General features: G+C 44.8%; 1 protein-coding gene across 1 annotated transcript; it reads right to left on the bottom strand.

The window, feature by feature from the left end:
• Nucleotides 1-8,178: 8,178 nt before the first annotated feature.
• LOC121864714 (protein Star-like) lies at nucleotides 8,179-9,886 on the bottom strand. Its single transcript, XM_042363872.1, has 2 exons — nucleotides 9,436-9,886; nucleotides 8,179-9,065 (listed from the first exon to the last, which is right to left on the bottom strand). The coding sequence occupies exons 1-2, from the start codon at nucleotides 9,511-9,513 to the stop codon at nucleotides 8,202-8,204; spliced, it is 942 nt and encodes a 313-aa protein (XP_042219806.1). The 5' UTR covers nucleotides 9,514-9,886; the 3' UTR covers nucleotides 8,179-8,201.
• Between the last annotated feature and the right edge of the window lie 4,066 nt (nucleotides 9,887-13,952).

The following is a 13,952-nucleotide window of genomic DNA, read 5'->3' as shown; positions in this document are numbered from 1 at the left end:
TTAACTTGCATGCCCTAGAAAGACGAAGAGTGGGGGGAGATATGATAGAAGTATTTAAGTGGGTGAAAGGAATCAATAAAGGGGATATAGATAAAGTTCTTATAATATCCGAGCAGGATAGGACTCGGAGCAACGGATTCAAGTTGGATAAGTTTAGGTTTAGGAGGGAGATAGGAAGAAACTGGTTCACAAATAGGGTGGTGGACGAGTGGAACAAGCTTAGCAACTTTGTAGTAAGTGCGGGAACTCTGGAAAGTTTCAAAAGGAGGCTAGATAGATTCATGGATGATAGAGAGTGGTAGTAACTCTCGACAGGAGCTGCCATGCACAGGCCAACCGGCCTATTGCAGACTCCTTATTTTCTTATTTTCTTATGTTCTTATTAGCCCATATTGGGCAGTCCCATTTACACCCAACCCTTATCGCTCATATATCCGTACAACCATTTTTTGAAGCGTCTAAATCTAAATTTTGTCTATTTCAAAACCATTGTTACGAGTTCGCTCCTGGTTGGATAGTTATCACTTCCTTTGTTATATCACCTTTGTTTAGCCCTCACTCTACGTCTCTTGAGGGAGTGCAAATAATGATGCTTTAACTTGTTTCTGTACTCAAGGTTCCTAATGCCCTGGATTAGTCTTGTCATTCTCCTCTGAATTCTTTCTCGGGATTCTATATCCATTCTGTAATACGGTGACCAGAATTGAACTGCGTAATCCAAATGAGGTCTGACAACCGCAAGATATGGTTTTAGGATGACCTCGGTAGTCTTGATATATATCAGACAAGTGCCACTATCAGAACCATTCACCGAGGAATCGTTCCCTTATTGAAGATGTCATATATTTTAAGCAGGTTCTCCTGAAGTGCTTTAAGTTATATGATACAGTGCATAGGAGGGAGTGCCACATGGTACTGATGAGGAGTGCAAGAGAGGTTGTGTAAAGACTCCAAAATAGAGTTGTGTTTCTCTATAAATATAATCGCAGCGGAATCTCAATATCTCCAATGTGAATCTTAGGATAATGAATTAAATTTATCTTGCAGAGTCTGTAAATGAGCAGCAAAGAGAATGGATAAGCAGATATTTGGTGACTGGTTGGAGAGGCTGCTCTGGTTAAACAGTACACAGTGACAGGTCTGGTTCACCCATAGTGTTGCTTGTCTTAAATAAACATTATGACTTTGGGGGTATTAGTTGTACGCTGTTGTTACGTCTGTGTATGGGGGATTTTCTTAGACTTTTATAACAAACTTTTAAAATAAAGTGTGTGCGTGTGTGTGTGTGTGTGTGTGTGTGTGTGTGTGTGTGTGTGTGTGTGTGTGTGTGTGTGTGCGTGTGTGTGTGTGTGCGTTGTGTGTATATGTGCGTGTGTGCGCGCGCGTGTGTGTGTGTGTGTGTGTGTGTGTGTGTGTGTGCGTGCGTGCATGCGTGCGTGTATGTGTGTGGATAGCTTCAAACATAGGTTGGATGGATATATGAGCGAAAGGGGTTGAGTGTAAACGGGACTGCCCAGTATGGGCCAATAGGCGTGCTGCAGTTTCCTCCATTCCTCATAAAACACGACTCGGTAGGTCGTCACCACGATGGAGTTCCCAAAACCTTTTATTTCTTTCCCAGTGTGAGTCAGTGACCTAATATTCTGCCTCAGTTTTATACTGTGACCCCAACGCTGTCAGTCCGAGACACAGCGAGAGTGGGGAGGGTGGCAGGGTCGGCGGGTGCTTTAAATCACCGCTATAAAAGGGGCGTGAATGACCAGTCGCAGCCTCAGTCGAGCCTCATCAGCGGCCTCAGCACACCCCGCCATGTCCACGTCCGTAATGTTTACTGTGTGCCTGGTGGCGGTCCTCGTGGCAACCACCTCGGGGTTCTTCTACAAGAAAGCGCCTCCCAGGTGTGCTGTCTCGCACGAGATCATCTTTCGCCAGGCGACAGTACAAGCCACGGAGATTGGCTACGTGCAGGAGCCCGTAGTTGTGCCCGTTTACAGTGTGAGGGTGACCCCTGTCACTGCCATCCTGCCCCACTCCACCTACAGCGTGTACACTGTCACAGCTGACGCCGTCCTCTTTACGGTATTGTCTTCTCCATATTCTTTTGGCTTTGTGTTCATTAATTTCTTTTTGAATGGTTAATCACTTTTACATTTGAAGAAGTAAAGGCTTTATGTAAATGAGCAATATTTGCAAGAATTTACAGTAGTTCTTGAAAAATCTAATTTATTTTCCAGATGACTGACATTGAGATCGTGACCACCACCGCTGTCATACCCGTCACCCGTGTCCACACCATCACTTCCACCGTCACCCAGAGCTACGTGCAGATCATCACCGTCATCACCACTAACCACCATACCGTCTTCGACACAGTGGGCGTGAGAGAGACCCTCCTACTGGCCACCACTGTCTTCGACACAGTGGCCGCCGACGTGACCCAGACGGTGGCGGCTACACAGTACTCCACAGTGGTAGCGACAGACGCCCAGTACCAGACCCAGCAGGTTGTGGAGACCGTGACAGACGACAGACCAGCCACCACCACCATCTTCCTTCCCCGCTACGTCACCAGCACACACACCCGCAAAAAGATGGTCACTCACACCGTCTGCCCCGACTCCGTCGAGGTTGTATAATGTTCTTCACGCCTGTATAATGTTCTTCACGCCTGTATAATGTTCTTCACGCCTGTATAATGTTCTTCACGGCTGTATAATGTTCTTCACGCCTGTATAATGTTCTTCACGCCTGTGTAATGTTCTTCACGCCTGTATAATGTTCTTCACGCCTGTATAATGTTCTTCACGCCTGTATAATGTTCTTCACGCCTGTATAATGTTCTTCACGCCTGTATAATGTTCTTCACGCCTGTATAATGTTCTTCACGCCTGTATAATGTTCTTCACGCCTGTATAATGTTCTTCACGGCTGTATAATGTTCTTCACGGCTGTATAATCTTCCTCGTGGCTGCAGGTTAGCTGGGCCCTAGTCCTACTAGGCCCTCAACTTGACCATAACATTGGTGCTTAATCCAAATTGACCATAGTTTTAATAGGCCCCGGTCCTAATCGGCTCTAACTTAACCATTAGCACTGGGAGGTAGTCATCGTCCTAATAGTTACCAGTCCTTTTGGTCAAATTAGGGCCCACTGAAGCAATCATCCCTCGGTCATCACCACCTCCCACTCCTTCTCCGTGTTACTGAATAAGATATATGTATATATATTGTATGTATGTATATATATATATATATATATATATATATATATATATATATATATATATATATATATATATATATATATATATATATATATATATATATATATATATATATATAAATATATAAATAATGAATGTGTCCTCAGTAATGCAACAAATTAAAGTTTACAAATTTAAAATGATCTTTATTTCACCTAAACATTACTAGCTTCAAGAATAAAGAACGAACCACCATCCTTCAGTAATTAACTATCATCTTTAAGTATTTCAACTATCATCCTTAGGTACTTCAACTATCATCCTTAAGTGGTGATGATGATGATGATGATGATGATGATAATAATAATGGCAATGATTTGCCATGGGAAGAGAGAGAGGAGGAAAGGTGTGAAACAGGAAGTAAAGTATAGGCATTCATATACTCGTAAATCTATGCATGCACATGACGTATATTTATCCAGTAGAGGATATTTAATTCAGCTACAGGTATATGGCGTTGTCGAGTGTTGGACAAAAGCTAGTCTATTACGTTCTGTTATGTGTTTATTTATTCGTGTTTTTGTTATTGACAGCCCCAGTATTTTTCCTTCGTTTGAGTATTGTAGTTCTTCGTTGTTTGCTGTGATTGGTGCTGGGTTTATCCTTGAAATGTGTAAGATTTTCAGTTTCTGTGTATTAGTTTTTATTTTCCATTTCTTCTCGTAATTATTGATTTGTATTATGGCGCGAGCTGTTTTTAATGCCATCATCTGTTTGGCCTTGCCTGGATGGCGGATGATCTGGGTGACATCATCAGCATATGCAATGTATTCACCGTGAATTGGTGGCGGCATGTCTTAAGTACTTCAAATATCATCCTTACTTCAACTATTAATTACTTCAACTATCATCCTTAAGTACTTCAATTATCATCCTTTTCTATGGTCGTAAGTTAAAAGAGCTACACGAGTTTCTACCACATTCACCAGAAGACGTACAACACCTGCTAGTGGAGACAGTCTACTAACCCCTTGTGTACTGGGGTGTGTCTGGTGCCCCCGTAGTGAAGGGGTTGAAATAAAATGTCTGGGGTTTCAGTATTTCCTCCGCGTTGTTTTGCTGTGAACTGACTATCAATGCAGAAACGATATTTTGCTGTGAAATTCATACAAATATAACTTAATTTAACCTCACCAACTGATCATTGAACTTGTTATAGCTAAGTTGGGTTAGGTTAGGTTGGTACGTCTTCTTAGTCAACAAGAATTTCACGGTAAGACTCTGTGTGTGTGAGTGAGTGAGTGAGTGAGTGTGTGTGTGTGTGTGTGTGTGTGTGTGTGTGTGTGTGTGTGTGTGTGTGTGTGTGTGAGTGAGTGTGTGTGAGTGTGTGTGTGTGTGTGTGTGTGTGTGTGAGTGTGTGTGTGTGTGTGTGTGTGAGTGTGTGTGTGTGAGTGAGTGAGTGTGTGTGTGTGTGTGTGTGTGTGTGTGTGTGTGTGTGTGTGTGTGTGAGTGTGTGTGTGTGTGTGTGTGTGAGTGTGTGTGTGTGTGTGTGTGTGTGTGTGTGTGTGTGAGTGAGTGTGTGTGTGTGTGTGTGTGTGTGTGTGAGTGAGTGTGTGTGTGTGTGTGAGTGAGTGAGTGTGTTTACGAGACTACTGTTCTCGGTCCTCCCCAAAATCTAATTAATTTTGAATTTATTATTTTTCATCTGCAATTTTTATCACAAATCATTTATTAGATTTGCAAAATGTTTTAAATGTTTTATATTTTACTGAATATCACCAAATGGTCGTCGACTCTAACTGAATGTAGGACGTTTGGGCCATGGGTCAAATTAATATAAATAACAACATAATATTCTAAGCTAAGCTAATCAAAAGGTTCATGATTGGAAGGTTTTCACGTCCACTCTACACACAGCTCGTGGCTCAAACGCCCGTATGGCCACCAACGTCACCAAAGGGGGGTTAGGTTAGGTTAGGTTAAGTTAAGTTAGGTTTGGTTTCCTGTTAGGTTAGATTAAGAACATAAGAAAATAAGGAGTCTGCAATAGGCCGGTTGGCCTATGCATGGCAGCTCCTGTCGAGAGTTACTACCACTCTATCATCCATGAATCTATCTAGCCTCCTTTTAAGAATTTCCAGCGTTCCAGCACTTACTACAAAGTTGCTAAGCTTGTTCCACTAGTCCACCACCCTATTTGTGAACCAGTTCCTTCCTATCTCCCTCCTAAACCTAAACTTATCCAACTTCAATCCGTTGCTACGAGTCCTATCCTGCTCGGATATTATAAGAACTTTATCTATATCCCCTTTATTGATTCCTTTCACCCACTTAAATACTTCTATCATATCTCCCCGCACTCTTCGTCTTTCTAGGGAATGCAAGTTTAGTTTCTTTAACCTATCTTGATATGGAAGGTTTCTAAGTCCCGAAATCATTTTCGTCATTCTTCGCTGCACCGACTCTAGTGAATTGAAATCCATTGTATAATAGGTTTGTTGTTAAGTTAGGTTAGGTTGTTTCATCGTCATGTGAAGAAATAAGCTGGGGGAAGTTATGTGGATCACCTGAAGAAACTCCATTTTACTTACATTCCTATTTACTGCTCACTTAATTTACTTATTTATTTTACTTGCATACTTACTTACCGCCTTAACTTACTTTTTCACTTTCTTTCCTTACTTGCTTGCTTCGTACTTACTTATTATAGTCCTTTCTTACTACTATGCTCTTGTTACTTGTTTGCTTATAACTAGTTACATTTACTTACTATTACTTATGAAAAAAATAAATAAAAAACCTGGCAGGCAGACGAGAGAAATATAGACTCTCTCAAAATGATACGTAACATATTACCACAACCTGTTTCAAAACCTATTAACTCTAATACGCTAGATAGCTTCAAACATAGCTTGGGTGGATATATGAACGATAGGGGTTGGGTGTAAACGGGACTGCCCAGTTAAAAAATAATAATTACATTAACGGTATACTAATTAATACTGTAGCTATAGAAAGATATAATAGAATTTGGATTTAGTGATATATGAGAGGAGGTCACGCCTTACTGACCTCTCACTATGGTCACCCTTCGACCTCTCACTATGGTCACCCTTCGAAGGTTAAGGTCACATGCTTCAGAGAAAAGGTTTGATTAGCGTATGACAGCCAATACCACACAGGGGTAAATAAGCGTGGGCGTCTCGGGTAAGATAATCACCACTACTTTAATTCTCATGGGAGAACACCTGCACTAACCCTCTGTGACCTTCCACCTGAATTAAGAACCGTGCTGGGCGGGGCTCCTTGGTCACGAGTTGGCAGGAGTTATAATATACAGGTATAATTGTGTTGGCAGCGTACTTAATATTGGAAGAACAAATACTGACAATTTATACAGCCTTAACAACATCAACCTAGAGAAGTCGACTTGTGAAAGAGACCTAGGGGTACTTGTAAGCCCGGACCTATGGCCTAGAAAACAGTGCGTTAATGTTCGAAATAAGGCAAACAGAGTATTGGGTTTTATATCTAGAAGTGTAAGTAATAAGAGTGCAGAGGTCTTATTGCAACTATATCGTGCGCTCGTCAGGCCGCACCTCGATTATGCGGTTCAGTTCTGGTGCCCCTATTATAGAATGGATATAAATTCAGTAGAGTCGGTGCAGCGAAGAATGACAAAAATGATTCCGAGACTTATAAACCTTCCATATCAGGATAGGTTAAAGAAACTTAACTTGCATTCCCTAGAAAGACGAAGAGTGCGGGGAGATATGATATAAGTATTTAAGTGGGTGAAAGGAATCAATAAAGGTGATATAGATAAAGTTCTTATAATATCCGAGCAGGATAGGACTCGGAGCAACGGATTCAAGTTGGATAAGTTTAGGTTTAGGAGGGAGATAGGAAGAAACTGGTTCACAAATAGGGTGGTGGACGAGTGGAATAAGCTTAGCAACTTTGTAGTAAGTGCGGGAACTCTGGAAAGTTTCAAAAGGAGGCTAGATAGATTCATGGATAGAGAGTGGTAGTAACTCTCGACAGGAGCTGCCATGCACAGGCCAACCGGCCGATTGCAGACTCCTTATTTTCTTATGTTCTTATGTTCTCTCTCTCTCTCGCTCCAGGGCGCATAATTAGCGGTTTTATATTTACTTCTCTCCATGATATCACTTCTTAAAGACATCGACAGACAGACTCTTCCACTCCTCCACCTCCTACACCTCCTCCACCTCTTCCACCCCTCCACATCCCTGACCTCCCCAGACCTTCAGTAATGGGGAACAAAATTGGCCATCGTCTGCATGTGTACCCAGTAGAGTTCGCCTACAGCACTCCAATTAACATAACACAACGGAGGAACGACACAGTTTAAAATAACACTGTATCTTCTTAGTGCTGTGCTTTTGCTGTGTTAAGTCTTGGTGCTGTGTTGCTGCGGGTCTTAGATTCCTGCAGTGCTGTGTTGGTTATATCCTGTCCCTTTCTGTTAACGTAGTCTTATGCAGCAACTCTCACAACAGGAGTCCAGGAACACGGGGGCGTCTTTTCTGCTTGGCCATCTATGATCTTACTAACTTCTTCAGCTAAACTTGTCTGGCGTCTCTTCACAGTGCTCTACGGGGTATAACTAAACTTAAAATGACCTGAATATTAGGTAGCATAGCCTTATTTAACCCAGCCATGATTAAACACTCCTTTAGATGTGTGTGTGTGTGTGTGTATCATTTTCTTCCGTCTTTCTTTCCATCCTTCATTCCTTCTTTCTTTAATACAAACAGTAAAAACATCCCACAACAGCATGGTCTTGTAAACAGAAACCTTGTCTCCCCTCCCGAAGAAAAAAAAAATGAAATGTGTGTGTGTGTGTGTGTGTGTGTGTTGAGGTTTAATGTCCGAGTGTTTTTATTCGTATATTTACTAGAAAGAAGAAAATACAGGAAAATAAGAGCATAAATTGCGATATACAAACGTCTTATATTTCTGTACACAAACACAGCTACACCTTGGAGGAGTTAGTCTTGAGGAGGAGCCGCTGTACCTCAGGTCGTGTCATCAGAGAGTCGTCCCTCCTCACAAACACATAGTCAATAGCGGCGGCCAGAACCACATAGCCCTTGTCTCTCATGAGGCTCATAAACTCATCGTCAAATTGATTGTACTCATTTTCTGCCACGATGACCCTGATGGTGATATTACTGGAGGTGAGGAAGTTTCTGATGACGAAGGCCTCAGTGCCCTGTATGTCCAGCGAGAGGAGATCGACGGAGGACACGGTGAGGGCCGCCAGATAGGACACGAGGGGGAGGCACTGTACGGTGGAGTACGACGTGTCGTCTAAAATGTCGTGTTTGGATTGATTGACGTCATCACGCAATTCATGGCCGTGGGATCTGGCAGCCCACGGTGACAAATTCGTCTGAATCTTGGTAAAACGAGACACGAAAAGTGTGTCTTTGGGGTACAACTCTGAGGAGAGACAAGTGTTAGATGACCAAGCCCGTCGATGTGTGTCCCTGAGGGCCTTGTAGTTGATCACGTCAGCCTCAATCAAGAGCCCCGTCCAGCCCAGCTCCTGCTCCAGCCACAGGGTGTTGGAGAGATACTCGCCGTCTAGGGCGCCAGCTTCCACGAAGAATCCGCCCCGCTGCTCGGAGAAGAGCAGCTGTAGGAAGTGGTGGATCCAGGGCCAGGTGAACTGGTCCTTTCCCGTGGAATACCGGAGGTTGGTGGAGAGGTTATAGGGGAGGGTTGAGGGAGGGTCCAGGTAGGTGTCCGTCACTACCTGCAACACGCGAGGATCATCACCTGCCAGAGGACCGCTCAGCCTGGCCGCCACCTTGTCCCACCTGGTCGAGGACTCCTGGGGAGACACACACGTTAAATACAGTAACTATAAAACCAGTCTCGTGTCCACAGATCATTACCAACAAACATCACTACCAACAACTCGGAAAAATTACTGACAAAGCATCAATACAAACACATAATTTCTATATACATTATAACCTCAGTAATTACACGATTCAGTGATTACAGTTACAATAATCCACCATAGAAGGCGAATTTATATCACGTTATGAGAGTTCCAGTGATCCCTTAGTCATCAACAACAGTAAAGCGAGACGTAAAACAGTGAAAAGTAGATCACCACCTGACCCGCCATAACACTCGACGCTGATCACACTTTAAGGTTTACTTAATGACTTTCTGGATGAAGAACACACACTCACCTGCTGGAAGAACACCCAGGGGAACATAACAGCAGGGATGAACACTAAAACACACAGCTCCTTCGGCGGTCTAGCCATCTTTTTCAGCTAAATGAGTTTCAGTCGATTTTTGTTCACTCAATGTCAGTTACGTTTCCGTTCAGTACTGTACTTGACCAACTTCACTTCCCACAACTGTCAACTTGGGTACCCATTCCCAACTGGGTGGATTCGGAGTATCCTAACCGCGAACAAGCGTCTCTGTATCCACTTAAATACACTGTGCTACCACTTATTTATATCTGTCTGTCTCTCTGTCTGTCTGTCCTCTCTCTCTCTCCCTGTATCTGTCTATCTGTCTCTCTCTCTGTTTATCTCTCTCTGTTCCTGTCTCCGTGTAGTCTCTCTCTCCCTCTACGAAATAAGACCAGGACCAGAGAGTGACAAGGCCAAGCTGACGAGGAAAACACACACTATATTTAGCCTGGCGGGGAGGATTGTGGGGGCTATTTTCCTGGTGCTGGAGGGAAGAGTCTCTCTCTCTCTCTCTCTCTCTCTCTCTCTCTCTCTCTCTCTCTCTCTCTCTCTCTCTGCCATGTTTATCTGTGCGTCAATGTCCTTGTTTGTGTGTTAGTAACTGTGTCTTTGTCATTTTGCGTATTAATAATGTTGTTTGTGTGTACGATCGACCGTAACAAGTGTGACTCATTCGGAGCTGTGTGTGTGTGTGTGTGTGTGTAGCAGGTAGTGTGTACACGTGGAGGGTTACTGATCTTATATGAGGAAAATAAGGCACAGATAAGTGACGTATCTATCTATATATATCGTCTTTTTTGTCTATCTGATTATCTTACTACTACGACTACTATTACTACTACTATTACTAGTACAATCATCACTTTAAATCCTAGGAGTAAAATAGTCGCCATCAACAATTGGTAACTCAAATGGTCGAAAAACCCCTTCAGAGACGCTGCACTTATGCTCCTATTACCGACCTAATACCCTATTAACTTGTCTTTTAACATATGAAGTTACATTTATTTACCATTAAAGGATATAAAAAAGTTACTTATTATTGAAGTGAGTGGAAGTAATGTCGTTTTATATACAATTGTCCGGGTATTTTTATTCGGGAAGCGCCATGACGTCATTAAGTGTCAGGGGTACCAACATAACCACACATTATTTATTTATTTATTTATTTGTTGCTTGTGTCTCTTATTCCTCATTAATCATCATTTTCCTTATTCTCTCCTTTCCTCGTTTTTATCTCACATTCTCGTTTATTCTGTTTTATTATCCAATTTGTTTCCTTTCAAGATTTTTCCAAACATTAACTTAGCGGTAAGTGATTTTTTTTGCCAGAGTGTCAGTCTTGTGAGCCCACCCACCCAACCAGCCACTCTCCAACCCACCCACCCACTCACCCGCCCACCCAACCACCCACTCGCCCCCACCCCCCCACTCGCCCCCCCACCCACCCCTCGCCCCCACTCCCCCCTCCCACCCACTCACCCGCCCACACGCCCCCACCCACCCACTCACCCGCCCACCTCAGTAACAATTCTTCCTTCATTAGTTTTATACATTTCCTCCTCACACTACCCCATTAATCTCTCAGCTCCAATAATTGTGTGTGTGTGTGTGTGTGTAAGAGATTGTGTGAAAGATAGATGAGAGACGAATGAAATATGAGTACAGCAAGAGAAGAGAACAGAAGAGAAGAGTTTGGGCTACTCTCACTCATATAACCGGGTATGCATTTTTAACTTATGTAGAAAATATATTAACATGAACTACACAGATAGACAAAGAGACAGACAGACAGAGAGATAGACAGACAGAGAGACAGACAGACAGAGAGATAGACAGACAGAGAGATAGAACTCACACACACACACACACACCGAGTAAGAACGATCCGTCAATCATCATTCTCGTGTTTTTGTGTTTTCCAGACAACCTCCAGGTGACAGAATCCTAGGTGTATTCAGCAGCGTGCTTGAGGAAGTAGAACACACACACACACACACACACACACGAACCACAAAGAAAATAACACCCACAGAGACAAATTAAAACTAGGTTACATACATGAGACCTTGAAACAGTCCGGGTTACATAAAAATGGGGTAAGGCTGAATGACATGCGTGGAAATTCAGTCGTGGGTTTTATTCATCAGGTTTAGAATATTCAGGGAGCGCCGCACGATTCCCTTCCTGAATATGCAATCTTGTTTACACGGTCACGTTTTATGGAATCACTTCACGTTGAGCTCAGAGACGTGGAGCAGTGAGTGTAGCGCGAGTGTTTGTGTGGGTGGGTGTGGGTGTGTGTGTGTGTGTGGGTGGGTGTGTGTGTGTGTGTGTGTATGGGTGTGTGTGTGTGTGTGGGTGTGTGTGTGTGTGGGGGGGTGTGGGTGTGGGTGTGTGTGTGGGGGGTGTGGGTAATAATAATAATAATAATAATAATAATAATAATTAACGGTTTATTGAAAAAGTTCTGCAGCCCGAAGGCTGAAAATATACATTGGACATAAATGACTTATTACATACATTGGTGGTTTAACAAAAGCCTTCATTAGAGAAAGGTGAAGGAACATACAGTGAATACAGATTAATGTAGGTGTTGAACAGCAAACTCGTAGTGTAGTAACTCCCTCCCAGATGGTGTTAGGAGGAACTCGCGTGGTGTAGTAGTTCCCTCAGATGTTGTTATGAGGGACCTGGCGTGGTGTAGTAATTCCCTCGCTGATGGTGTTATGAGGGACCTCACGTGGTGTAGTAATTCCCTCGCTGATGGTGTTATGAGGGGCCTCACGTGGTGTAGTAATTACCTTACAGATGGTGTTATGAGGGACCTCACGTGGTGTAGTAATTCCCTCACAGATGGTGTTATGAGGGACCTCACGTGGTGTAGTAATTCCCTCGCTGATGGTGTTATGAGGGACCTCACGTGGTGTAGTAATTACCTTACAGATGGTGTTATGAGGGGCCTCACGTGGTGTAGTAACTCCCTCACAGATGGTGTTATGGGGGGCCTCACGTGGTGTAGTAATTACCTCACAGATGGTGTTATGAGGGACCTCACGTGGTGTAGTAATTACCTCACAGATGGTGTTATGAGGGGCCTCACGTGGTGTAGTAACTCCCTCACAGATGGTGTTATGAGGGGCATCACGTGGTGTAGTAATTCCCTCACAGATGGTGTTATGAGGGACCTGACGTGGTGTAGTAACTCCCTCACAGATGGTGTTATGAGGGGCCTGACGTGGTGTAGTAACTCCCTCACAGATGGTGTTATATGAGTGAGGTTTGGTCCCAGGCCTTCCTATCGTAGACGGATTAACACATCGCTGGTTATCACGGGCGCCAGGTACGTCTTGACCCTTCTGTGGTCAGTGGGTGTGTGGGTGTGCGGCTGTGTGTGTGTGTGTGGGTGTGTGTGGGTGGGTGTGTGTGGGTGTGTGTGTGTGTGTATGAGTGTGTATGAGTGTGTGTGGGTGTGGGTGTGTGTGTGGGTGTGGGTGTGTGTGTGTGTGTGTGTGTGTGTGTGACGCTTAAAAGCAAAGGTGGTTCTGATGGCCTGAGTTTACGTTATATTAGTCATTAAGCTTTTATTACTATTACACATACACTAGCTATCCTGCCCTCACAAACACACCCTCCTCCCACACACACACACACACCCCCCACACACCCCCACACACTACCACCCCCCACACACACACCACCACCCCACACACACACACCACCACCCCACACACACACCCGTCCCACACACACACCCCCCACACACACCCCTCCCCACACACACACCCCACACACACCACCACCCCACACACACACCCCACACACACCACACCCCCACACACCCACCCCCCACACACACACCACCCCCACACACACACCCCCCACACACACACCCACCCCCCACACACACACACCCCTCCACACAAACACCCCCCACACACACCACACCCCCCACACACACACCACCACCCCACACACACCACCCCCACACACACACACCACACCCCCACACACACACCCTCCCCACACACACACACCCCACACACACCACCACCCCCACACACACCCCACCACCCCACACACCACCACCCCCCACACACACCACCACCCCACACACACCACCACCCCACACACACACCACCCCCACACACACACCACCACCCCACACACACACCCTTCCACACACACACACCCCCCACACACACACTACCACCCCCACACACACACCACCACCCCCCACACACACACCCCCTCCCACACACACACACACCCCCCACACACCACACCCCTCTCCCACACACACCCCCACACACACCACCCCCCCACACACACACCACCACCCCACACACACCACCACCCCCACACACACACTACCACCCCCCACACACACACTACCACCTCCCCACACACACACACCACCCCTCCATACACACACATACCACCCCCCACACACACACACCCTCCCACACACACCCCCCCACACACACTACCACCCCCCCCAC

Source organism: Homarus americanus, unplaced genomic scaffold (genome assembly GCF_018991925.1).
Source record: "Homarus americanus isolate GMGI-L3 unplaced genomic scaffold, GMGI_Hamer_2.0 scaffold57965, whole genome shotgun sequence".
NCBI lineage: Eukaryota > Metazoa > Arthropoda > Malacostraca > Decapoda > Nephropidae > Homarus > Homarus americanus.
The sequence above is the reverse complement of the archived record's forward strand: the minus strand, read 5'-3'. Positions and strand labels throughout refer to the sequence as shown.

Bases quoted from the DNA above. Each gene is read 5' to 3' on its own strand.
- LOC121864714 (XM_042363872.1), bottom strand. From the start codon at position 9,513: ATGGCTAGACCGCCGAAGGAGCTGTGTGTTTTAGTGTTCATCCCTGCT. The intron at 9,066-9,435 runs GTGAGTGTGTGT...GTGTCTCCCCAG, and splicing joins CCTGGGTGTTCTTCCAGCAG to GAGTCCTCGACCAGGTGGGA.